The sequence below is a fragment of the Sarcophilus harrisii genome, chromosome 5 (assembly GCF_902635505.1).
Source record: "Sarcophilus harrisii chromosome 5, mSarHar1.11, whole genome shotgun sequence".
Lineage (NCBI taxonomy): Eukaryota > Metazoa > Chordata > Mammalia > Dasyuromorphia > Dasyuridae > Sarcophilus > Sarcophilus harrisii.
In genome coordinates, this window is record NC_045430.1 from 142,984,114 (window position 1) to 143,010,207 (window position 26,094).

The 26,094-nt window shown below is 35.1% G+C and overlaps 1 protein-coding gene across 2 annotated transcripts in view; it reads right to left on the bottom strand.

Moving 5' to 3' along the window:
* Positions 1 to 23,926, bottom strand: part of GNAI1 (G protein subunit alpha i1) — a 101,515-nt gene extending 77,589 nt beyond the window's left edge. The window contains exon 1 of one of the 2 annotated variants that reach the window (XM_003771463.4): positions 23,359 to 23,926. In XM_003771463.4, coding sequence (XP_003771511.1) covers positions 23,359 to 23,476 — 118 coding nt within the window. In that variant the 5' untranslated portion in view covers positions 23,477 to 23,926. Of the gene's footprint in view, positions 1 to 23,071; positions 23,181 to 23,358 lie in introns of those variants that run through there. The other variant, XM_031938679.1, reaches the window with a different exon arrangement.
* Between the last annotated feature and the right edge of the window lie 2,168 nt (positions 23,927 to 26,094).

Below are 26,094 nucleotides of genomic sequence, written 5' to 3' on the forward strand. Positions count from 1 at the left end.
TGAACACCTATATTCATGACATGAGCTCTAACCAGGCAGTCGAAAACAAACTGGGATCACATTTGAATGTGCTCTTGGAAATGCAATGCACTTAGCATTGTGAAAACAGAGGTTTTATTCTGGATTCTCAGTTGCTTAGTTACTATTAGATTCTTGTAAATTTTTAATATGCTGTCTTTTCCGGTTTTATTTATCAGAGAGGATAAAATATAGTGTCAAAGTTACAAATATATTCTGCATTCAAAAAGTACATGTATAAGTCTTTACATTTGACATTTTGAACACATTTTCATACTAGATTCTTTAAAAAAAGATGCTTTCTCAGACCAACCTTGAAAAGACCATTGTATCTATGATGCATTTAAAGTTGAGATGTGCTAATGTTATACTGTACAATTTTACTATGCAATATGAAGAAAAAGACAATACTTTTTAACAATGAGCAATGTTTCTACATGAAAATGCATTCACAATTGAAGAATACACCAGGAACACATTTCTTTTTCCTTCCTCCTAATTCTAAACTATCAGGATTTCTCCTGGGGATGGTGGAGAATTGCCCTGTTCTACCTGGCCAGGCTGAAAATGAGATTAGCCTAATATGGTTTCAGGATTTGAGCTAGGAAGAGATAGGTCAAGTTTTTCTGTGTAACCACACAAGTTAAAAAATGTAAAAAGGGTTTGTTGAAGACATAATAAATATACCAGTAGCAGATTAATCAACAAAGAATCTAAGTATCAGATTAACATGAGTGAAGGGAAGAATGAAATCTGAATTGTGAGCCAATTAATGAGGGATGATCTCTAAAGGGCATTAGACAATCCCTGGATCTCATACACTTTCTAGTTTTAAAGTTACAGCCAACATAATTGGCCTTTATGTATCCAGACAGTCTGAAAAGGACTGGTGTTAGAGACAGCAATGAGCAGGAGTGGTGGAGAGGGAGATGAAAGAACAGAGTGGGAAGGACTAAGAAACTGAAGGTATCATGTGATTGTGATGTTTCTGAAACCGCCCTGCTCTGCATCCAAAAGGACAAAGCCCATGCTATCCATTCCCAGCTCATACTCCTGTGGTTGAAAGTTTTCATCCTAGTTATGATCCTTTGGTCCAACCTGTGGCCATATGGCAAAAAACTTGACTATATGTCATCAAGTCAAGAGTCTTCATCACTGTGATTGTGAAGGCATAGCATATGTCTTTACTCCTCTGTCCAATACCTATACTTGGGCAGAGACAGATACAGTTCTCCATAAAGGGAAAAGGGGAGGATGAAGGAACAAAATATTTGTACAAACATATTTATATTAATTCTTTTTTTTGTGGTGACTAAGAACTGGAAAATTAGGGGATGTCCATCAGCTGAGGAACAGCTTAACAAGTTGTGGCATATGTGTGTAATGAACTATACTATAAGAAATGATGAGAAGAATAATTTCAGAAAAAAAATTGTAGGTACATAAACAAAAACTTTAGAAAACACAAGATTTGGAAACTGATTGCATAGATGGAGAGAATAAATAGTGTAGGGTAACACTCTGAATGTGAAATCTGAGTTATATTCCCACAGTGGCAAATAAGGGCAATTCAGTAGAATGTAAGCTCCTGGAGAGAAGAAGCTACCTATCTTTATGCTATCAGGATCTGGTAAGTACAATAAAATTGAATTAATGAAAGGAAGTGTCTTCTGTGACATTTGGGGATAAACTGGGTGTTAGACTGACTTACTTTACTTTTGATGATGATAAATAATGAAAAAAATAATTATATGTGATTATTTTTATTATCTCTTCTCTCCTTTGGTTGGAGAAAGAGACTTAATTAAGTAGCTAAATAGGAAGCCATGTTGCCAGATATGTTCAGGGATCAAAATGAAAAGGACATGAGGGTAGAATGGAGTTAGAAATGCAAGCAACAATTTGGGCAACAAGTAGTGTAACACTAGATTGGTTCCAAAGATTGTAGATAACTATAGATCAGCAAGGCCTAAAGCTCAAGGTAAGATTTCTTTCAGAAAGTACTGAAGGATCAGAACTTTCAGCTGATAGCAACATTTGGAATTTTTTTTTTTTAATCTAAGCTGACATCTCATTTTATCTAAACCCCTGTGGACTGACGTCATCACCATCTTCCCCTCCTTCCCCAGGGATTCTCTTTCATGAGGCCCCAAGCAAAATAAGATATAGTGTGGCTATAGTGTGGCATACAGAAATTTTATGATTATTTAGAGAGCATTTTTCTATGAAAGATTTTAGGATAGTTAGAAAGTGAACAAAAAGAAAACCATCAGGGAATAAAAGGGACTTTAAATTCTTAACCACATTCTCATTTTTCACTTAGTTCTTTTTGGAAAATAAAGTTACACATCAATCAAGACATACATAGCTACATGGTGGGATTCTGCACATAAGAGACTTAAATAAGATTCATCTATATCATAGAAGAAAAATCACCCTCAGGCTATCCTGATCATTTTGTTTATGATATTAATGTGGACTGTGGGGGTGAAGAGGTTAAAACCACAGAGCAGAGAGGCTGAAGAGGTGGCTGGAGGCCCTTAAAAAGAAAGAATGAGAGGTAAATAACACTTATAAAACATTTACTGTGTATCATATATTGTGATAAGAGGTAGGGTATAATGAAAAGCAAAAACAATCATTGGCCACATGTGTATATCCAAGACATACAGTATGTAAATGAAGAATATGAAATATCAGGGAGAGAATTAATGAAGTCTTTCTACAATAGGTGAGATTTGGCCTGAATCTTGAAGGAGGGCCAAGAGTAGAAAAGGAAACTGAACAAAGAGAGGAAGAACACTCTAGGACATGGAGGATAACTAGTGCAAAGTCAAAAGAGTTGGGAAATGCAGTAAATTTTAAAATAAATTATTTTTCTGATTAAGGACTAGCAAGCAGGCAATTTTGGTGGATGGTAGAGTATTTGGGAGAAAGTAAAGTGCTTAGAAGGTAGGAAGGGGCTAAGATGTGATTGAGAGAGGGGTAAGAGAAAAGTGATAAAATGCAAGTTCAAAAACAGAGATTCTACCTTCTCTTCCAATCTTTCTTTTTTTATACCACCACTCTTGTCAAATAAAACATGGCCTTAGACAGACCACAAAGAAGCTAAAATTGGTAGGAAACAAACAGGGTAATGGTCTCAGAAAAAGGATAGAGGTAGGTGGGGTGAAGGGAGCACAGCATTTGTTAAGAACCTATTCTGTTCCAGGCACTATGCTAAATACTGTACAAATAGGATCTCAGCTGATCCTCACAACAACTTTGTAAAATAGATGCTATTAAATCCCAAATCAAATGGGTAGGGTGTGTATGTGTAAGGAATAAGTAGTTGCTGTGACCACAGGCTGGCTTTTTCTCTCTTTCTCCTTTCCTCCCTTCCATCTGCATCCCTCCTTCTTTAACTCTCCCCCTCTGTCTGTATCTCTCTATGTATATTTCTCTTATGACATATATTGATGACTATCTCAATTAAGAACAAAAACAGGATTAGAAATTATATATAAATATAAATTGTGAAGAGTCAATAAAACAAAGCAATTTCCTTTTGTAATTATGATGTCATTTAAACAAGATACTTCTTGTTCTTCTAATCAACACCTAATAATAAAGTGTTAATTTAACCTTGTTAAGAGGTTAACTTCCAAACGGAAAATAAAGATTTTAAGGAACTACCAACTTTTTAATTACCCATACAGTTGGGAACAGTTTTTTTTTTTTTTCCCACCTGCCTTTCCATGACAAAATGTCCAGTGGTTCAAAAATGTAACTATTTTTACTCATCTATTTAATCTGAGAAGAAATTCTTTCCGTTTAAATGAACAGCTTACATCTTTCTAATAAGTTAATATACTGAATAAAATACAAACTAGTTCAAGGATATATACTGTCTAAATACATGACAAATTTAGATAATGCATTCTAAATGTCTTTTTTCAATACTTTTATTCATTAAAATTGAAATTCAGACTTTAAAAAATGTAATCAACTTTTAAAAAATTCTTTATCTACAAAACTGCAGGCCAAGATACATTATACCCCACATTTTGAATCTGCCCAAAAGGCAACTATGGCTCCAAAATCTCCAGATAACCATAACAAAATTCCAAAAAGATCACACATATGGAAAAAGTAAAATACTATTTTAAAGGAATTTTTAAATTTTTTTCCTCTGCTGATTTTGTATTTTTATTTTTATGTCTTAAAACCTAATGACTAGTTTAGGGGATCTATTATATGTTTTTTAAGACCAATTTTGATAGTGAATATAATTATTTAAATATTTCAGTAAAGACTGTTTTATACTTACAGCTATATAAATCTTACTTGTATTAATTAGTTTTACCTATATTTAATGGATTTCTTTCATAATTTCTTTCTGATTTTTGTTAGTACTATAAAATAGACTTTTATGTATTTATTTTATACCCTTATGGAGCTCAGAAACTATTAATCATCTCAAATAATTTAATCATTGATGCTCTGAGATTTTATAATATTTAATAATATATATTATATTATATAACATAATATACAAATATATTATATGTGTATATTATTTATAACATATGAATATAATATGTTATATTATGTTATACTATATATTATGATAATATATTATAATATATAATAATGGGATATCAGCTCATCTACATGTAGGAATACATTTAACTCTTCCTTTGTCAATGCTTAGGCCTTTTATTTTGTTTTCTTATTATTCTTGCTAATGTTTCTAGTACTACATTAAGTAATACTGGGTAGAGAGTACACCCTATATTTAAATGGGAAAGGGTTTCTTAATTATACCTTGTATTAGTTCTTGGTATTAGATAAATGCTAATAATAATAATAATAAAAACTATGGATGGGAGGGGGGAGAAAAATCACTGCATAAAATATTTCTACTAAGATTCTTTATAGGTCTGTGCTATAATATGAATACATAAGACTAAAAGCCATTCCCTCAAATGTGGTTGAAGAATATGAACAACCTTTACGAAAAAAAAAGAATTACAAAAATATTAAAACCATATGAGAGTTCCCAATTAGAGATATAATATGCTTGCAAACATAATTTAATTTGTTCCCTACAAGCCTCTGATAGATTCTCATTTTACAAAAGAGAAAACTGAGGCTGAAAGAGACTAAGTTAATGGTCTTAAAAAGGACTTATGAACCAAAAATAATAGTATTTACAATAATGAATGAGGGAATCAAAGACAGGAAGATTCGTATGAACAAATGCAGACTGAAAAGCAGAAATGAAAGAATACACATAGCAAACAATGCAAATGAAAAGATCTCTAAAACTAAGTCAAACTGAATAACTGGAGAAGCTATGGAAGATCCTGGAGAAAACAAAAAAGGAAAGCAGAAGCAAGGAAGGAAATATGGGAAGAAAGTGCTAGTGAGTCAAAGCAAATAACACAGGGCAGAAAGGGGAAAACATTGTAATAGCATTAATAAACTATAATGTTGTCTGGTAGGAAAAAAGGACTCAGAAAACCTTTATAATGCTCTCACTGGTGTTATTCTAATCAACTCCACTATTTATATTTCGGCAGAATTGGCATGTCTGGTTCATATTAATCAAGAAGTCTGAAAAGTGACTCTATGTAACAAGAATAATAAATGTAACAAACGTGCCAAATTGTTGACAAGCTGTCTCACAGGTGAATAGTTAATGTGATAGCATTTGATAAAACATGTCTCCTTGAAATTAGTTACTTAGAAGATAGGCAAAATAACAGTAAGCATATTTAGAAACATAATACTAGTAATACCAACAGAGAATAAATAGATATACTTTGTAGCCTTAAAAGAAATCCTTCAAAGGTGAGAATCAGGGAACTCCAGCAAACTGAGTCCTCCAAGATCAGGTTGATAAAATTATAGGATATAGAGGTGAGACCTTTTCAGACTTGAGCATCCCTCATACAGAAATAGGATATTGACGATGATGTGCTGAGAGATCAGCTATTCTCTTTATGATCTAGATTAAAAAGTAAATTGGTTCTAAGCAGAGACATGGACAAAAGAGCCAGCTTTAGGAAACTGTCTTTTCACCTTGCCCTTGGTCCTCTTAGAAAATACATAAAAAATATGGTGGAAATTTGACAGCATCTAACAGCGTCCACCAGCTAACTCAAGTGAAGTCCATGAACATAATTTAAAGTGCAGAGACTGAAGATGACTATTGAGCAGGAGATAACATATACCATAACTCTTAGTGTTCTTAGGCTATTATGCACAGGTTCCAGCTTTTTATAGAATGCTATGTTGTTACTCTAGATCAGGATGCTAGCTAAGCTAAATGCTGGAGGCAATTGTAATTTGAGCCACAATAAAGTAACACCCACAAATGATTTGGAGACCAAGATTGATAATCCTGCAACACTGTGCAATCCTGCATAAATTGCCTCTCAGCATGGTCCAATGTTCCCTCTGTGCATGAATGTCTACTTGAGAAGTCTAAGTCCATCCTCCATATTGAAGCTCTATTAATGAGAGTCCTCTCCAGAGAACATTAAGGTACTGCTCTTCTTACATAAGTTCACTACATGACTTTGTTATGAGCTAATCATAGTCCTCTAAGTCCCAGCTTCTTAAACTGTGGTTTGTGACCAAACAAGGAGTCTCATAATTGAATGTGTAGATTGTGAAATTATGATTTATAATCAGTAAATGTTTGATTTGTATACCTATTTTATATACTTATACACATAGGCTCATGTAAAAATTTCTCCAGTGAAGAGGGGTTGCAAGTTGAAACAGTTTTGCTCTAGATGACTTGAATCAACAATTTTAAAAAAGTCACAACAAACAAAACACCCGGGCTTATCAGCTGATAAGCTTTTAGTTTTAGGAGTGTTAATCTTTTAAAGTACCTTGAATGTGAGAAAGTCATAATCAAGTGAATACAATCTTCAAGTATAAACTAAGAACAAGGAAGGATAGTAACCCAGAGAGACATTAAAAATTATGACTTTCACTTACACTTCAAAGTTTTCTACCTTTTTATATGCTTCATCTCAAAATTCCCATCAACTGTCATCATACTTAGTACAGCAGTCTGACTGTGAGGTGGTTGTTTATATGCAATAAGCATCAGAAATAGACCATGAACTTGATATTGAATTGGAATATTTCTTTCACAGAAAATAAAATGCTCAATACCATTATCTTCAATTAGTCTCTAGTATCTTACAGGAAGGCAGTTAGGAATATAATATACTTTTTGAATTAGTATTCACCAAAATCTACATTAAATGCCCTGGGTGTTTTTAAAATCTTAACCATAATAGCTCTATGAACTGGAGATATAATATCATTATTGCCAAATATAACTTATGGACTTAAAAATGTAATGGGGTGATCAAGGAATTTTAGCTCAATTGTGTGTCAAAATCAGGCTGTGGACATTACAGGAGTATGGGGGGGGGGTACGCTATTTCAATTATGAAGGACCTAACCATATATTTTAATAGGATACTGACCGTTGGATGAAGGTGACTGATGACTGCCAATCAAATTCTCTATATTAGACTCTACCCATTTACTGAACTGTGTGAAATCTGTAAAAAGTTACATAAAATTTAGCTCATTTAAAAATCTAATACCATACTGATCCACAAACTAGAAAGAATGCACAGCTTAATATCCTTTAATATTATGACAAATTTACTTTAAAATAAAAGGCTAACTTTTTTGAAAAGATTCATGAAAGGGAATGAAAAAAAAAACTAAGTGGTCAAATTGAAGTAGAGATGTGACTTTCTGACAAAACAAAACAAAAGTTATTTTAAAATGCAATCAATAAAAGTTACTCTTTAAGAGAAAGTAACTAAGATATGCTATTTTTATCTTTATCAAAATATTTTTTTTGGGGGGAAGACCTTTTTAATCTTAAAGGCTTTCAACATTTCATTTAGGCACTACTGGGAAAAAAATATGTATATTATCTAAAAAATTTCTTAAACTTAACTCAAAAGGTAACTGCTATGAGTCAGAAGAAAAAAAGCATTGCCTTAGAATCAAGAAGACTTAGGTTGGAATTTCTCATGTAACAGAGACAGGGTGATCACAGACAAGTCACTTGGTCTGTGTCTCAGTGTCTCATAGTATCAAACAAATCTACATCAAATAAACAAAATTAAAGGCCTGAGTAAAATAATAGTAGGTAAGGTAGGTAGTTGTCTAGGGTACAATATGCAGCAAGGCTCAAAGATTTTTGAATATTCTGCTACCCAGATGGTATCAAAGGAAGAAGATAATTTTGCTCTAAAACTCAATTACAGCTATTGATTTTCATTTGTGTGATTCCTTTCAGGTTTTATGTCTTTGAGCTTGTATGCCAGGATAAAAAAGAGCAACAAGAGACAAAAAGGCTTAAGGAAAGCCCTTTTATGAGAGTACTGAACTAAACAAGCAAAGCGAAAGGAGGAAGACAAATGTAAATAATCAGAAAAGACAACACAAAACTCTTTAGACAGGTAAGGTAAATAAAGGACAGATTTCAGAGGCCCAATTCTAAATCAAAGATTTCAAACTGAAGTTGCTAATTTGTTAAAAATTTCTACCACTAAAATCTAAATCTTTGTTTCTTTTCACAAATTTTACCAATTAAATACTCATCAGAACAAAAGGAATATTAAGTGTTATACAATACAGACGGCTCTTGCTTTATATTATGTGCACATCTACTTAAAACTACTTTACTTAATGAGAATTTGCTCCTTAAAGTAGGGAAGGGATGAAGAAAGAAAGGAACACAATGATGGAGGGATAATCACAGGGGAAAATTCAAGGGTATTTGGGGTCAGGAGACAGAGAAATAATAAGAAAAAAAGAAGGAAGATATGATGCGGTCTAAATGACCAGATCTAGAAGAAGAGCACTAAGGGGGAGGGGAAACATAAATGTTGGGATTTGACAGAGACAGGAGAGGGTGGGTAACAAAGAGGGGTGGGGAACAGATGCAGTCCCCCAACATTGAATAACAGAAGACAAATGTGAGAGGATAGGACATAGGCTTCTTTATTTTGCTTTCAATTAAAGGTTTGTTCTGTTTTGATTTTGTTTGTTTTTAGTGGAGGAGTAGGAACCCTGGCAGTTTCAAACTGAAAGGCAGGGTCCTAGAGTGAGTACAATGAAGTTAACATAGCTGTTTTTTTAATTAAAATTTCTTTTAGAATTCTTTATAGAAAGTCAATTTGCATAATGTAAATTTATGCCTGTACTGTTTTATGAAGAGCCAAGCACAATTCTAGGCAGCAGGGTAGCTAGTGCTAGGCCAAAATTCAGGAAGATTTGTATGAGGACAAATTTGGCCTCAGACACTAACTATGTGACCCTAGACAAGTCATTTAATCCTGTTTTCCTCAGTTCCTCATTGGATGTAAAACAAATTGGAAAAGGAAATGGCAAACTTCTCCAGTATACTTATCAAAAAAAAAAAATCCCAAATGGGATCAAAGAATGTGAGACATGACTAAAAAATGACTGAACCAAAACAACAGCACAATGTTGGTGAGGGGAGTCACATAAGTGTTGCTCAAATTAAGCAAAAGATAACCTATGCGTCAGATACAAGACCCCCTTCCCAATTAACTAATCAGAGACATCATCAGGTACAAAGAGAAAACATTTATTTAATCCCTGCAGGGAGAGGCCCAGACATACCTGGAGCCATCCTAATTCCCACCCTGTGCACCTGGAACCTGATCATCTTCAGACTTGTCCAGGGTTTAAAAGCAAAAGACTCAAGTTTTCTCATTAGATAGACTAAAAGGACAGAACCATTTTTTGACCAATGGTCACCAATGCTGACTGCCTCCCACAGGTCATATCACTTCCTGCAACTTCCTTTATCTCAGGGTTCAAGTTCATTCCTTCAGAGATCAAATGACCTCCCCAAGGTCCCAGAGTTCTGGGAACAGGGATCATGTGAAAATATTGAGATCTACTTCTTCCAATCAGTCCCTTTCACCTATGCTTACCATAAGACCAAAGATCTGGAACTGGAAGAGATCTCAGATGCCAAACCTTAATTTTTCCAGATGACAAAACTAAAACTTTAAAAGATTATGATTTGCCAAAAATCATACAATTATATAATAATAAGCATTCAAGGTGGGATTTAAACCCAAGTCCTCCAACTGTAGAAGTGTAGCTTGTTGAGAAAATAGCAATAAGGAGGTTCCCCTCCCCCCTCCCCAACCTTAGAGTACTATCATTCTAACAATCTGTCCTTCAATGGTTGTAAAAGTGTTCTGGCCTAGAAATGTAATAATTATTCCCTTAGAATTTAGGAAAGATATAATAGTGATCCTCAGACTCTCTGACCTTAGAGTGCTATTGCTCTGACAATTTGTCTGTCATGGACTCTAAAGTCTTCTGGCCCTGGGATAGTCATAGATCTACTGGTCGGTGATAGATAATCAAGTTCCAGAGACCACTCCTCAATTATACTTTTAGGTCATAAAATTAGCATATCAGTGACATGAAAAACTGGATAAATATATCTCCTTGCTTGTAGGTTTTGCTAAATTCTTTTGGAATTTAGCTCACTTCAATTGAGCTTAAAATGACAATAAACTTTGCCCCCTGACTCGGGTATGGGTTCAAGTCTGCAAATTCTTTTGGGGCACCTCAGGACACCAGTCTGTGACCCCAATATTTTGGAGTCCCTTCTGAGACTCAACACAACTCAGAAGCCTGTACTCTTTTCACTATACCCTACTGCCTACTTGTCCTCCTTTAGAAATTTAGGGTATTGATTTGATGAGGTTTAGATCTGGAGTACCCAAGTGAAAATGAGGTCTAGTGGCAGGTACAGGGAGTCAAATAGAGCTCCCCTGCAACCCCTTTGGATTCGACATAAGGGTGGAGATTTAAATGAGGTCTATTGGTGGCACAGGAGTCCCTTGTAAAGGATTTTACAGACCCCAAAAAACTAGATTGATAAAAGACGTTTACTATGGACATAGGAAGCAGGGTTAAAGTCTAGTTAGTAAAAGGTGTTAGGTAAAGAGAAGAGCGCACTGGAAATATTATTCTAGTGGACAGAGACCCTTGGCATGCCAGGAGTAAGGCTGGCATGTTTGGAACCTCTGCAAAGAGAGGACTCCGGTTTGTCTCTTTTATAATGAGAGATTTAGCTAAAGGGGCCCGTGGTTGGAGTCCCAAGTTGCCTCAGATCCCATGGAGTCTGAGACAAGTCCAGATCTCCTATTGGAATTCAAAAGGGGGTGCTTTTGACCAGGATTTGTGAATCAAAGGTCCTAGCTTCCTGAATTGATAATGCATCAACTAGGAGGGGTTGGGAATCAGAAAGAAATAAATCAATCTGAAAGGACTAGTTTCTTAAAGGGACCACAACCCACTTGAGATTCAGGAGTCTGAATCATGAGAATAGTTCTTTAGTCAGGGTTGAGAATTACTTAAAAGTAATTTTAAAAACTATTTCAAAGAAAACATTTCCATGTTGAGTTGTTTCATAACATATTAATAGGCTGCCTCCAAGGAAAACTGGGGAGTGGGTGTGGGGTGGAAATTTTCAAGAAACATTCTGCAGCAATGTTACTTAGAAGGCCAAAGCTTTTAACTTTGCTAAACCTCTTCACCTTACAAGTAAGAAAACTTATTTTTGAAAAGATCGTAACTTGCCCAAAGTCACCATTTTTGCCAGAACCAACATTAGAATGCCAAGATCCTCTGTCACTCCTATTGCCTCTGAATATTCCAGCTAAATATCAAGGAAATTCATCTAATTGTTTATCATTACAGGATCTGTGTTGAATGAACAGGTGCCATTCATTACTCCAAATGTATCCGTCTTAAAACCCAGAAGAACAATTGCAAAATACTACATATGTACTGTAACTATCAATTTTGAATAATAACAAATAGCCATAGAATACCATTCCTAGAGACCATCTCTCTGGAACAAATAAATAAATAAATAAATAAAAACCTGAGGAGCTGATCTTCTTGGAAACAAGGAATTATTTGTTCATTCAATTCTAGAATTCCAGGCCTTTGACTACAAAAACAAAAGGTAATCAATCAGTCACTTAGGTGAAATGGTTTGCTATCTCAATCAAACATTCCTGCCTTCCTAGTCAGCAATTTGCATTTATCAAAGGCTTATACACCCAAAGTTTAAGCAGCCAGATAGAATTAAATGGGTAATTCAGATCCTATAAGAAAAGCTACAGCAGTGATTCCCCAAGTGGACTGACTATAGGGCCATTTGCTGGCTGTGGCAATGAGTTGTGCTAAAAATTGTACAGAATTCATACTTGCAATCATATGCACATGCATAACTCCTCTGTAATGCTGCCAGATTAAACATTGATCATTCCATGTATCCCTCACTGCAAAGAATAGAATTGTACCCTGAGCCAAAAATAAAATAAAATAAAAAAATACAGACCCACTTGTCTATAGGAAATTGGCAGGTGTCTCAGAGTAGCAATCATGAAACTATCAAAAAGGCTAATTTAGTCCCACTTGTGCCACTATTTATCCCACTTACTCTTCATGTCCTCTCTAGTATTACTTAAGGTCTATAAAGGGAAAGCTATGATTAATGTTAGATGTTATGGAGAAAAATAAATCCTTATTAATTTGGGGCTGTTTCCAAGGCTGCCCCAAGTGACAGGTCAGAAGATCTAATTCACACCCTCCCTCCCTCTACCTTTTAATACTAGTATTATCTTAGGTATGATCTTAGGTAAATCACATATCTCTGAGATTAGATTGTTCACCTATAAAATAAGAAGGTTGAACTAGGAATCCTCTAAGGCTTCTTCTAAATTCAAATCTATGATCCTCATGTTTGACACCATTCTAAAAGTGTTTCAGTAACTAAGGCTGCCCCTAAGGTGACCTGGTTGCTTCATAACCTTAGGATAATGCACTCTGTTGGAAGAAGCAAAATACTATTGTCTACATACATGAGTGCGAAGACTCACGTAACAATTCTGGAACTCTTTTTGGTTGTCTTTGAAATCCTATGAGCTGCAATGAAACTAAGAGTAAACCTGAATACTGCCAATAGAGTCAGCATTAATGTATAGGGTGTATATCAGGTGTACAGTTTGATAAGCTGTAAATGGTTGATCACATGACATGAAGGCTGGTTCTGTGGATAAACTTTCTCAATTTAAGAGATGACAGCTGATACAAAAGGAAAATTTCTATGGAAGCATATGCTGGCTCAAAGAATGAATTCAATTAGGCTGAGATCTAAGTCCATAGTCAAGTTTTCCTGACTTCCATTTCTTAGTTAGAAGAGAGAATTTCCAGAAAGGATGATTTCAAAACAAGCATTCTAGAATAGAGGTGTCAAATTGCAATATGCATTGAGACCAGGCCAAATTAAAATATAACTGGGAAATATTTAACAAAATAAATAAAAATACCATAAAACACAGATAATATTAATTTGTGGTCTCTTAAATCAATCTGTATTGCACAAGAACCTAAAATTCAACACTGGTTGTAGATGATATAGAATTTTGGGGCCATGTTTGCCCAAGAGTGTCTTCATAGTAATACCAAGTTCAAGAGTAAGAAGATTTGGCCTTAAAAAAAAAAAGAGGAGCTTCTGAGAAGCATGCCTCTTGAAGAAAGAGGATGGCCTGTGGAGTCCATGAAGCTGACATTTCTAAGAGGAACCGAAGTCACAACATGGAGAAAATATTCTTCTGGATAGTACCATGGGTTATCTACCCTGAAAATAAAGGTATGAGGAAGAGAATTCCTTTTCTATCACCAAAATGTGTTTCCCTTCTGGACAGTTACCAACATCATAGGATAAGAGTTTGGGAGGGTCTCTGTTGAATCAGGTACTAAAGCTAAAGCTTCTATATAATGCTAGGATATGGCCACTTTACTAATTCTCTCTAAATGAATTCTGGATAACAGAATAAGACATTGAGTTGTAAAGCACTTTAGGAATTCATGAGAAGTAGGAAATTGTTTTGACAGGTTATGGGCTACCATGAATCTTTTAAGTTTCCTATATCAGCACAGGGAGTGTACCACTGAGTCATCTAGGATGTCAACATGCAAAAAAATTCCACACTTTTACACTATCACACTGCCTCTATGAGTAGGTGCCCAATAAATATTCATGATCATCCTTGAATAAACTATATAGGAAGAGAAATGAAAAATAGAGAAATACGGAGGCGTTCCTTAGAACAAAATGATTTTAATTTGTGAGCCAACATGACTGAAACAACTGCAGGACTCTCAAAAGAAACAACAAAGTACAAAGAAAAAGTTTACAAAAGTATATACAAGGTAACTTTAGGATGAGGAAAACAGAAAAGACTACTTAGGGAGCTAAATTTTCAGAGGTAAGAATTATAAGAGGCAAAGGTGAAAGGGGAGGAAGGTGAAAAGGGGGAAGGCGTCATCAAGTAGGTCAGTCTGACTAGACTATATAGTGTGATAAGAGTATAATATGCTTGGAAAGGCAGGTTGCAAGTAGGTTGGGAAGGCCTTTAAATACTAAGCAGAGTATTTGACCCCAGATATGATAGGGAAGCACTAGGTTTTATGGAGTAGGGAAGTAACAGAGGCTTATTTTTTTGGAAAATCACTTTGGCAAGAATAAAGGAGGAACTGGAAAAGGCAAAAACTGGAGGCAGATATAGCAATTATGCCAACTGGAATATCTCAGAAACGAGGTGATAAGGGTCTCAAACAAGAGTGATGGCTGTTGTAAAGGGAATAGATTTGTGAGGTGTGTGAGAGGTGGAATGAAAAAGACTTGGCAAGCAACTAATTGCATATGTGAGATTAGAGAGAGAGTGGGAATTCCAGAATGACTTCAAGATTGCAAAATAAAATGACCAAAAGAATTGGGATGCTTTCAGAAGGTTATGAGGTGTAAGGAACTATACTGAGACTTGTTCTAAACATCTTACAGGATTGTCAGTTTGAAATGTGCAATAGGTAGGTGATAATGTAGAACTAGTTCTCAGAGAGTTGATGAAAATATCAAGAGAAATAATGAGAGAGAAAATGAAGACACAAGATAGAAGGACTCCAAGGACTGTTCCCTAGTGAGTACAGTTTGATGATCCATCAAAGAAGACTAAGAAGGACAGTCAGAAATAGGTAGAAGAACCAGAAAGCAATGTGCCAAAAATCTACAAAGGTGAAAATGACCACTAACACTAATAAATGCTGTAGACAAATCAAGAAGGATAAAGACTGAGAAAAACCCACAGGATTTGACAATAAAATGATGATTAGTAACTTTGGAGAGGAGTTTCAATCGAATGAGTTCAGATTGATGGATATAAATGGATATGTGTATATATGTGTGTGTATGTATGTATATCTGTATGTGTGTGTATCTGTGCATCTGTGTGTGTATATACATATACACATACATACACACAGAGAGCTTTCATTTACTAGGCTCAAGTATTCTACAAGATTCATTAAAGAGAAAATAATGGCAAGACAAACATTCTTTTGGGCTTTTTAGAAATGAAGGACCTGCACAAAGGCATCAGCCCCCTTCTGCCACTTAAGCCTATTAATTACTTTCAAAAACTTTCAGGAATCAAAATTAGGAGGTGGTCCAAAGTAACAACATAAAAATTGTGGATCACCATCCACAATTATGATTATGATATAAAAGAATTATGCATAGAGAAATCCATCCTCTAATTTACTTCAAAAACTATAATCAAAGAGGAAAGTTTTTCAAAGTATTAAACATCAGTGAATCAAATATATTGATCTAATTTACAAATGGGACAGCAAAAGTCCAAATTTTGCAGTTAGAATAGCAAAATAATATTATGTAAACATATATATACACACACACATAATCTATACCTATGTGTTAAGCTACTGGAGTGGTTTGACATTTCTTTCTCCAGCTCATTTTATAGATGAGAAACAGGATTCAGTGATTTGCCCAGGGAAACAAAGTTATTTAAATGTAACATTTGAACTCCTGAAGTCCATTCTTCCTGATTCCAAGCTCATTGCTCTATTCACTGTGACACTTAGCTTCCCTTCTCCCCACAGCATAGATAGGTAGATAAGAGATAGATTGATTTAGACATGTATACAAAAATAAATAATATATACACTCATATGTACATACATACATATACATGTAGCCATCTGTGTGTGAGAGATAGAGAGAATGTTTTGTTAAAATGGAATCAAATCATACCTACAATTTTAACTTGCCTGCAGTAAGTTTAAAATCAAATGTAAAAAAAATAATATGAAAGAATTTTAAAAAAGAATAAAAACTTAAGATAGACTATAGAATGTCTTAAATTAAACTTAATTTTGCATACAAATAAAATAAATTCAACGAAGTATAAGGGTACTCCATTATTGACATGAGATATTCCAATTTTTTTAAATCAATTTAAAAACTTCTGTATTTTAATCAAAAATTGAACTAGAAACTCACCAAAGACAGATTAAATATCAATTTAACCCATTATCACAACAAAATCAGTATTATATACTATATTATATGAAGTATAATCATTGTGTTAGAGATAATAGCTTTTGAACTTTATTTTCAATTTTTGCAGGTCCTCTTTAACCTGTAGTTCTGAACTTTTGGTAAAATTCTGGTATATAAAAATGAAATGAATACACAAAAATGAAGAGAATATTTGTGACACATCAAATAGTTGTAAATGGGGGGGGAGGTTGAGGGAATTAATCACTTTCAAAAATATTCCTATAATTTATGATTTCAATTTAACTAGTTCCCAATACAGGACCTACACAACAAAAGCTATGTAATGTTCAAGTATCATTTTATTTGAAAGAAAGGAAATAATTTTAAACTATAAATTCTAAGTTCTTTTTAGTATATGATGCAATAAAACTTGGGCATATCACTTCGCACCTTCCCCACCTCAGGTCTTTCATCTATAAAGTAAAAAAATGAAAACTGGATTACTCTATAAGAGATTCTGATGATATATTTACTTGTACAAATTTAAAAGAAATGAAGTAATTGTGTTAAGTGTTGCTTTGCCAGGATTTCCCAATTTTGATCTGGATCTCTAGGGAAGTCATAGGTTAAAGTCAAAGGAAGCAAATAAGACTAAGATTGCTACATTCTAAGCAGCAATTTGTTGGTTTTAGTGATAAAAAAATGTACTTAGGAACAAATTTACTGTAATTTTTATCTACTTTCTACCCTAGTTGTAAAATCCAAGAGAAAACTGACACCTTTTTTTTTCTTTTTAGTGAAGATGGGGTGTAATAAACATTAATGCACCGAAAAATAATGTTGAGGCAGTTGACAAAATTAAGAACCACTAGAGTATACAAATGTTCCTTTAAAAAAATAAATTTTACAAAGTTATGTTCTAATAAATGTGTGTGAGAGACAAGAGAGAGATTGATTTGTTAAAATGGAATTAAACTATATCTATATTCTTGGCTTGCCTGAAGTCAGTTTAAAGGCAAACACATACATATACATACACACATTCACTAAAAGTTAAGACTAGCTTTTCAAGGCAGCTAGGTGTGCAGTAGATAGACCAGCCCTGAAGTCAGGAGGACCCCAGTTCCAGTCTGGTCTCAGACACTTAACACTTCCTAGCTGTGTGTCCCTGGGCAAGTCACTTAACCCCAATTGCCTCAGGGGGAAAAAAAAGGAGTGGCTTTTCTTCTAGTAAAATATAGCAATGTTAAATTGTGGCCCTTCTAAGTAAAAAAACCCCAGATATCAACTAGTTTTCCTCTTAAGAGAATCAAACAAATGCAATGCAAAGATATTTGTTCTCTTTTAAAATGGGTTCTTCAACTAGTTCTGACTTTAAAGAAAAGGGCATTATTTTTTCTGACACAAATATTGAGAAATCTTTTCAATATGATAACATAACAAATCAAACTTAAAAAATAAAGGCCTAAACCATAATCAAGAAATGAATAAATGATGTACTTTCTTGGATTATATTGTCATGTTCCAGTCAATTAATAACACATAAAATAAATTAAAATTTAGTGTAATTTTATATATTTATAAAATCTATTCACTTAAAAATTCTATTTATAAGAATAAAATTCCAAGAGACACAAACATATATCTTAAACCTCCTATTCCTGGGAGAGACTTATTAGCAAGGAAATGGACTTCAATATTCAATTTAATCTCTGCATTTTTACATATGGAATAAATGGGGATGTTTTCTTAAGTTTAGTTAAAAAGCTCCATTTTTTTAAAAAGGAGAGATTAAAGCAAGCAAAAAAAGAAAAAGAAAAAAACTAGGAAATGATCTACCAGTCAAGTTCAAAACCAAGATTTAAATCTCAAAATCAAACCTCTCTCTCCTGACACCTTCACATAGTTAATCAATTGCTAGTTTTAAGTTGGCAAACTTTCCCTGATTAATTTTTAGTTCATATCATTGCCTATACTATTGTATAGTTTTCTAATTTTCTGCAATTCAACATTCACACACATGCCAAACTAATATTTCTAATAGCAAAGACCATCAGAAAGAAAAAAAAGAAAAACAGATGTCATAGAAAAAGTGATAAATGATGCAATTTTCCTTCAAGTCACAAGGATAAAAACAAACAAACAAACAACAACAACAAAACAAAACACAAGGCCATCAGAGTATCCACTTAGTGAAGATCAATTCTAGTGAAGAATTCACCTGATGGATATGTTTTCCTACAATAGAACAGAAAGTATGTTCCTGGTGTATCTTGAAAAATCCCAGGTATCTTTAGGAAATTATAACCAGACAAAGTTAAGTACTCAAAATTGTCAGTTTAGCCTCATTTAGTGTGAGATAAAATACAAACTGCTTAGCCTGTCTCTGTTGTCTCATTTCATATTACCGCTAGGGACTATCAGCCTGTCCTCTTTTTTCTGTCCTCTCTCCTCTAAGCATTCTCTCACGGGATGTTCTATATTCAGAAGAACATATCTTAGGTTAAAGATCCTCTTCCTTTATGTTGCAGGCCAGGTGCTATTTTCTCCATGAAACTTCTTTCCTCAATTTCCTCAGCTGAAAAGGATCTCTCTCTTTTCATATATCTTATTAGTGTGTGTCTAGACTTCTGTAACCACAAGAGGAGAGAGGAAGAAAGATTAGCAGTCCTAGAGTCATCATATTTGAGCCTGAATTTCCTTTCTGCCACTTACTCTTATGGCCTTAGATAATCACTGAACTAATTTTCTTGGGCTTCAGTTTCTTCAATTATTTTTTTAAAGAATCAGAAATTTATAGCTAAAAGAAACCTGAAAGCCCAAAAATCCAAATCAATCCCTTATTTTACACAAGAGGAAACAGGTCTAAGGACATTAAGTAACTTTCTTCTTACTCTAACAACTGCAGAGGGTTTTAGGAGGCTTAAATGATGAACAGCAAACCTTAAAAAGTTGATAAAAATCTGCTATTATAAAAAGTAATTATATATCTCTGTGGAACAATTAAAGAATTCTGGACCTCAAAGACTGAATTCAAATCTAGCCTCAGACCCTAGTTCTGCAATTCTGGATAATTGTTCAATCTCTTGTCTCCCTCAATTTCCTCATCCATAAAATGTGGATAATAACATCACCTTCCTCACAGATTAGTGTAAAGTGTTTTGCAGATTTCAAAGTGGTATTTGGATGCTTTTTTTTTATTGTTTCAATTATAATCTTTCCTTCTAGTATGTTGATTTGTATACGTACCTTATCCTATGTTCTCAGCAGACTGGAACTCCCATAAAGGAAGAATATTTCTTTTCATCTTTATACTCCCAATGCCCAACACAATGCACTGCAAATATTAGGCATTTAATAAAATTTTGTTTGACTAATTTATTAGATAGAAAATTATGCTGGCCAGATGTGTTCCTTATGAAATCACTTTATGTTGCCTGCTAATACATGTGGATCCTTGAATTGGAATGATTAAACTACCTATGAAAATTTTAGCAGCTAATAAAATTAGTGATCAGATTTTGACAGTCTGAAGTGAAATCAAAGCCTGTATTCAAACATTATAGAAGGATAAATTTATGAAATCATTGAACTACTAGTCGAGAAAATGTTAGGAGACCTTTAGGCACAATAGTACTCCAGCATCACTATTAATACAAGTAAAAAAGAAAAAAAAAAAGAAGGAACATAGAAGGAATTAGCCATAATTCTGTTCAGAAAATAGGAATCCAAGGCCAGAACAATAGAACAATAAAAAAAAAAAGAGTTATGGAAACTCATTCCCACCCCACCAAGGTAATGAAAAATTATTTCAGAATATTTACATGTAATTAGCACAAAATATTTAATCTCGTATGATTTTCTGAACGACTATTAATTTACTGGTTATTTTCCCTGTCACCTGCTGTAAAGATTCACATTATTTAAACATGCTGCAAATTAAAGAAAACACTGATTTAATAAACACATTTTAATACAAAGTTTTCTTAAAAAGCATTAGCCCCCAAGAGATGGCAAAAACAAAAGGAGCACTCTGGTCTTAATTATCTCTCCATTTTACAACTTCACTTCATGAGGGGGCAACATGATAAAAAAGAATGTTTGATATGGAGGTAGACTGAATTGAAATCTCAGCTTCCATATGTATTACAAACATGGCCTTGGGAAAATGAGGATCACTGGAGGCCTAAATTTCTTTTAAGTCCCTTTTAGCTTTCAGACTATCAATCTATCATTAGTACAATTAATTTGAATGATAGCTTATATTTCTACAATATTATGCAATTTAAATGCCTTATATATTACTTATCTAATATGCACAATTCAAATATTAATTCCATTTTCAGACTAGAAAGCTGAATTACAGAGAAGTTAAGCAGAGAAGTGACACAACTAAGAACCAAGAAATAATAATAATCTTTACTTACAGAGAACTTCAAGTGAAGAGCTTGAATGTTAATATTAACCAAACGAACATTGTGAGCATTTTAAAGTTTATGAAATTGAAGCTTAAAAAGTAATTTGTATCAAAAGGTTCTTATTTCAGGTCCAGTACTGTATCTATTATTTGTTCGTTTTTTTTTTTTTTTCCCCACTTGTTTGCCTCTTCTTGACCTCAGATGAGGTTTTCTTGGCAATGATACTAATTTGCCATTTCTTTCTCCAACTCACTTGAGAGATGAAATAACTGAAGCAAACAGGATTAAGTGACTAGCCCAAGGTCATAGAACTACTGAGGTGCTGAGGTCAGATTTAAACCCTGGAAGATTAGTCTTCCTGACTCCAGATCTAGCACTCTGTACTGAGCTACCTATGCTATATACTACAATGTTCAAAAGTATATATAGCAATTTCAGGACATGTTCATGAGAAATTAAGGCCATTTTTTCCCTTTTTTAAAAACAAATAAAATGTTCTTCCAATTGATTTTAAGTTTGTTTTAGTGAAAACCTTTAAGATGGGCTTCTAAAAGTGACAGCTGAGCTGGGCCTATATAATAATTTCAGAGCAACAATCCTGAAATTTGAAAGAGGCTTTTTGCTTTGCATGTGCTCTCTAGAGCATCCACATCAAAAGATGATCACTCCCACAAGACAAATGGACATTAAGTTTGCATCAATTTTGTACACATCATATATATCTTGAACTTATCAGTACCTTTATATCAATCTGTCATGCTACATGAACTTAAATTTTTTTTTTTTTTTAACTCTGAAAACACAGGCATTAGCAAGAAAAAAGGGTGGCTATCTCAGTCTTAAAATGTTCACAGCTTGCTTACAAAATGATTTGATTCATTATAATTTTTAATCCTTCAAAGTTTGATACTTTTAAACATGATACAGGGGAACTAACCAAAAGCCTTCATTTATTTTATAGCTCATTTAAACAAATAAAATAAATCTAAAAGTTGCCCATGCAAATATTCTTCCATTGAGCCATTTTTTAAAAGAAAAAAAAAACTTCTTTACAGCCTAACAACCTCCAGAATGAAAATATTAAATTTAATATGTTTAAAGGGAATAGGACTCTTTCATTAAAAAAAGAAAAACAAACAAAAACAACAACCTAACTACTTAATATATCCTTGACTCATAAACTTTGTTCATTTTTTCCTTTGCATTTCACATGAGCAATTTGCTCTCCAACATGGTGAATGGGAAATATATATATAAGTTCCAATATAAGTTAATTACTTAAATGGGTTAGAAAGAGAAAGGAAAAGCGAGGAAGAGGAAGAAATGGGAGGGGTAAATAGATAAGAATGAATGTTTCATTTGGAAAATAACTACACTATTATTCAAAGCGATCTTTTGCATTTTTTCTACATAAAACAATAACTGAATATTAAAGTAATGGCTATCGAAAAATTACATCTTTGCAACAACAAATATCAGCCTTCTAATGCTTTAGAAAGATCTGCTTTAGAAACTTAAAAACAGCAATATTACCTTAATACTTAGGAAATGGCCTTTTGAAGTTCAATATCTAAAGTACGTTTGTAAAAGCAAGGTACGTAGCTTTGCAAAGACTCAGTCTCGCCTAAAGACTGAAAACATCATTGTCGATTTTTAAAAAACCCTTTCACTGTAGTAAAAAAAACAAAACAACAACAACAACAAAAACTAAATAAACTTTAAAAGGAATGTTTTTTAAATGTACTCAACTATACACTATGTAATCAAAAACTGATCCTGCCTTTTTAATAGGGATGGCATCAAAAGATTTTGGAGTAAAGTAATATTGCTGTTTTTAAGTTTCTAAAGAAGATCTTTCTAAAGCATTAGAAGGCTGATACACACACACACACACACACACACACACACACACACACACACACACACACTCCACACCAACCTCTCCGCAAGTTCTCTTAAGCACATTAAGGAGGGTGGAGGGAAATGGGGTGGGGAAAATCGAGCACTGGCTTGCTTTTGCCCTACACTACAGCAACAAACAGATCTTACTCCTTAGCTCTGTGTATATTCTGAAGTTCTTTAAAAGGAAAGGAAAAAGAAAAAAAAAAATGTGCACTGCTCTCCCCCTCCCCTGCGTAAAGGAGTCTGCATCTTTAAGAACATATTTCAATACCTCCCTCCAAGCTGGCTTCTGGAATCCACCCAATCTGTGAACACGATGAGCAAGGAAAAAAGGCAGTGTAGACTAACTCTCCCCTCACCCTCATCCCACCCCACCCATTACCAGCCTCTCCACTGAAAAGGATCAACTCAGCAGAATGGGATCATCTGGTGATTCACACCAAAGCCACATCCTTCGGATCCGTCTCCCTCCCCCAAACTGAGATATATAATACTACAGTAGTCGTAAGCAACACCCTCAGTTCATGCCATCCTCCCAATGGGTTTTTTCTTTCTTACCCAGCAGAAGCAGCTTGACTTCCCGGGCGGCTTTCTCGCCATCCTCCCGCAGGTTACGGTCAATCATCTTACTCCGTTCCACCGCCGCCTTGTCCTCCGCGCTCAACGTACAACCCATCTTGTGGAGCGTCGGGAAGGACCGTTCCTCCCTCCACCTCCAACGTCTATTTCTTCTTCCACAATCCCAATTGCCAGGCTCCCTCGCGGTCGCCTTTGGACTCGCTCGTGGGCTTGACAACAGGAGAGGTTCCACAGCGTCCCTCTCCGGGAGCTCTCCCCACTCTCTAACCCACTGGCGAAAGTAGAAGTCTAAGAAGAGAGTGCCAGTAGCATCCAGGGGAGGATTCTCAGGCCCTGAGCTCCCCTTCTGAGAAGAGCACCTCGGTTCCCTATGACCTAGACTGAAGGATGAAACGCAGGGGATACTGTTGCTGCTGCCAAAACTGATACATATAGTATCTACCCTTCCCAAAGCGCAACCGCCACCGCTACTGCTCCGGCTGCTGTAGCTGTACCTCCTCGGTAGTGCAATGCGCCCGCGTACTCTCACCCCAACCCGGTCCTGGCAGCAGCCCCGCCTCTTTCCCTTCCCTCCACTCCCCACGGCGCGCACCCGCACACGTGCACTCGGACAACACCACCCTCTGCAGGACGCGCGCGCGCCCCCGCATTTCCTTTCCCACCCACTTCACTCCCCCGCCCCCTTTTTCCGAGGCCAGAGCGCAAAAGCTTGCGCCCCTTGTGTCCCGGGTTCGTGCTAGACTTCCCAGCCCAGAGGAGGAGGAAGGTCTAGTTCTGGGAAAACAGCAACTCCACCAATGTAGGCGTCTGCCCCTTTCCCTCCTCTCTTCCATTACTGTGAGAAATGGGTTTATTTCCTCCTGGGTTTTTTGCACTTCCCAAATGCAGACCTGCCTGTTCAAATGCAGTGGGGTGGGGGAAGCTGCCAAACTTAGAAGCAAAAGAAACCGAGTCCGTGGTGTCTGAGCATGCCCAGCTCCGTTGCTAAAGCCGCAGGGGAGTTCTCAAAGTGTAGATCCCATGTCTGTTGGCATTTGAGGCCTGTGGGAAGGAAATGGAGAGGAAGAAAGAAAGGAGCAAAAGCATTTGCTGGAGATATACTCTCCACCCCCATTCCCTCCCTACGTAGGGAAAGCCAGAGAAAAAATGTGGGAGAGACATTTAGGATAAGTGATACCACCAGTAGTGATCTGACTAGTATTGTTCTAAATAAAACGGCTACAGAAAGCAAGATTTTCGTGTAAACTAAGAAAACATGGAATAAAGTGCCGATAAACACAGGCACTATAATTCAACTCCATCAGAAACTATGATGCATGATGTACCTTGAAGTCCTCTGCTTTATACACTTATATCCTCCCCACTTCGTCCCCAGAATGGACTCTCCTGTCTCTAGTTCTTCCGATATCCTTCTTCCTTTTCAAGGCTCAATTAACTGCCCACCAAGCCATCTAGGTCTATTTTAAAAGGCCCTCTCTATGAATTTCCACCAGGACTTTCTTTGGACTTCTTCATCCTTAGTCTGTTTTAACTTGTATTAGAGACACATGGGTATTTGTCTTATTTACTCTTGATTGTAATTCTCCTTGAGAGTTAGGACCATATCTGTTAAATGCTCTGCATATTGTAGGTGCTTAATAAATGCTGAATCTGTGTAATGGTTAGTAGAGGATTAATAAGCTGGAAGCATCTGACTTCTGTTTTTACGTTTTATGTTGGAAAGTCCACTGAGTTAAAGTTCAAGGAACTGCATTCAAATATTACATCTCTTACTCTCCACCTCCTCATAGAAAACATGACCATCTACTCCTTTGTTTATCAGGGAAATGTAGAGTTTGGACTAGCTACTTCTAAGATCTCTTCTAAAGTGTAATACTATGATCCTGTATTCCTGAGAGTGCCATTTTCATAAGAACTTAATAAGCATTTATTGAATTGCATAAATATCAATTTACCCTGCTATTCAGTTAGGTTATTTTTTTAAAAGAAGAATCATATCTAGTAAATTATGTTTCATAAGCACAAAGACCTGGTATAGTCCCTTTCACATAGTAGGTGCTCATTAACTATTATTGACTGGCTCCTCCAAGAAAACAAATTTAACAAGCACTTGCTGTTGAATGGGAATGAGAATGACAAAAATGTTTTCTGATAAGAAAAGAAAATTAGTTGATTTCTTTGTAAGGTTTTCTTTTCCTGCTGAAACAACAGTGGTGCTATTATATTAAGTTTCTTTCTCCTTAAAAAAAAAAAAAAAAAAAAAAGAGGGTGGGCCGAAATTAATGATATAATCAAAATAGCTTTAGATCAGATCTCCAAAGAAAGCTGACTGGCAGAAGTGGCATGGAACAACATGTGAATACATGTACAACTATAAGTCAGCCCAACTAAGCTTATGAAATGACATCTATAGTCATGTCTCAAGTCCTTCCTAAAAATGCTTGCAACACCAACAGGAACAAGTTCCAGATTTTTCTTCATTTATCAGCCTAAATATATGCCTAAATATTATCAAAATTTATACTCATTTTATTCTGTCAAGTTAAAGAAGGCAATTCACAATTACTTCACAGATACATTTTCTCCCAAGAAAAGCATAAAAATAGCAGCATCCTAAATAGATATTATCAAACTAAATGTTCATAATATTCAAGTTAAGTGCCATGAAAAAAAAATAGGATACTAAACATGCATCACTGTTGTCCTATTTGCTAA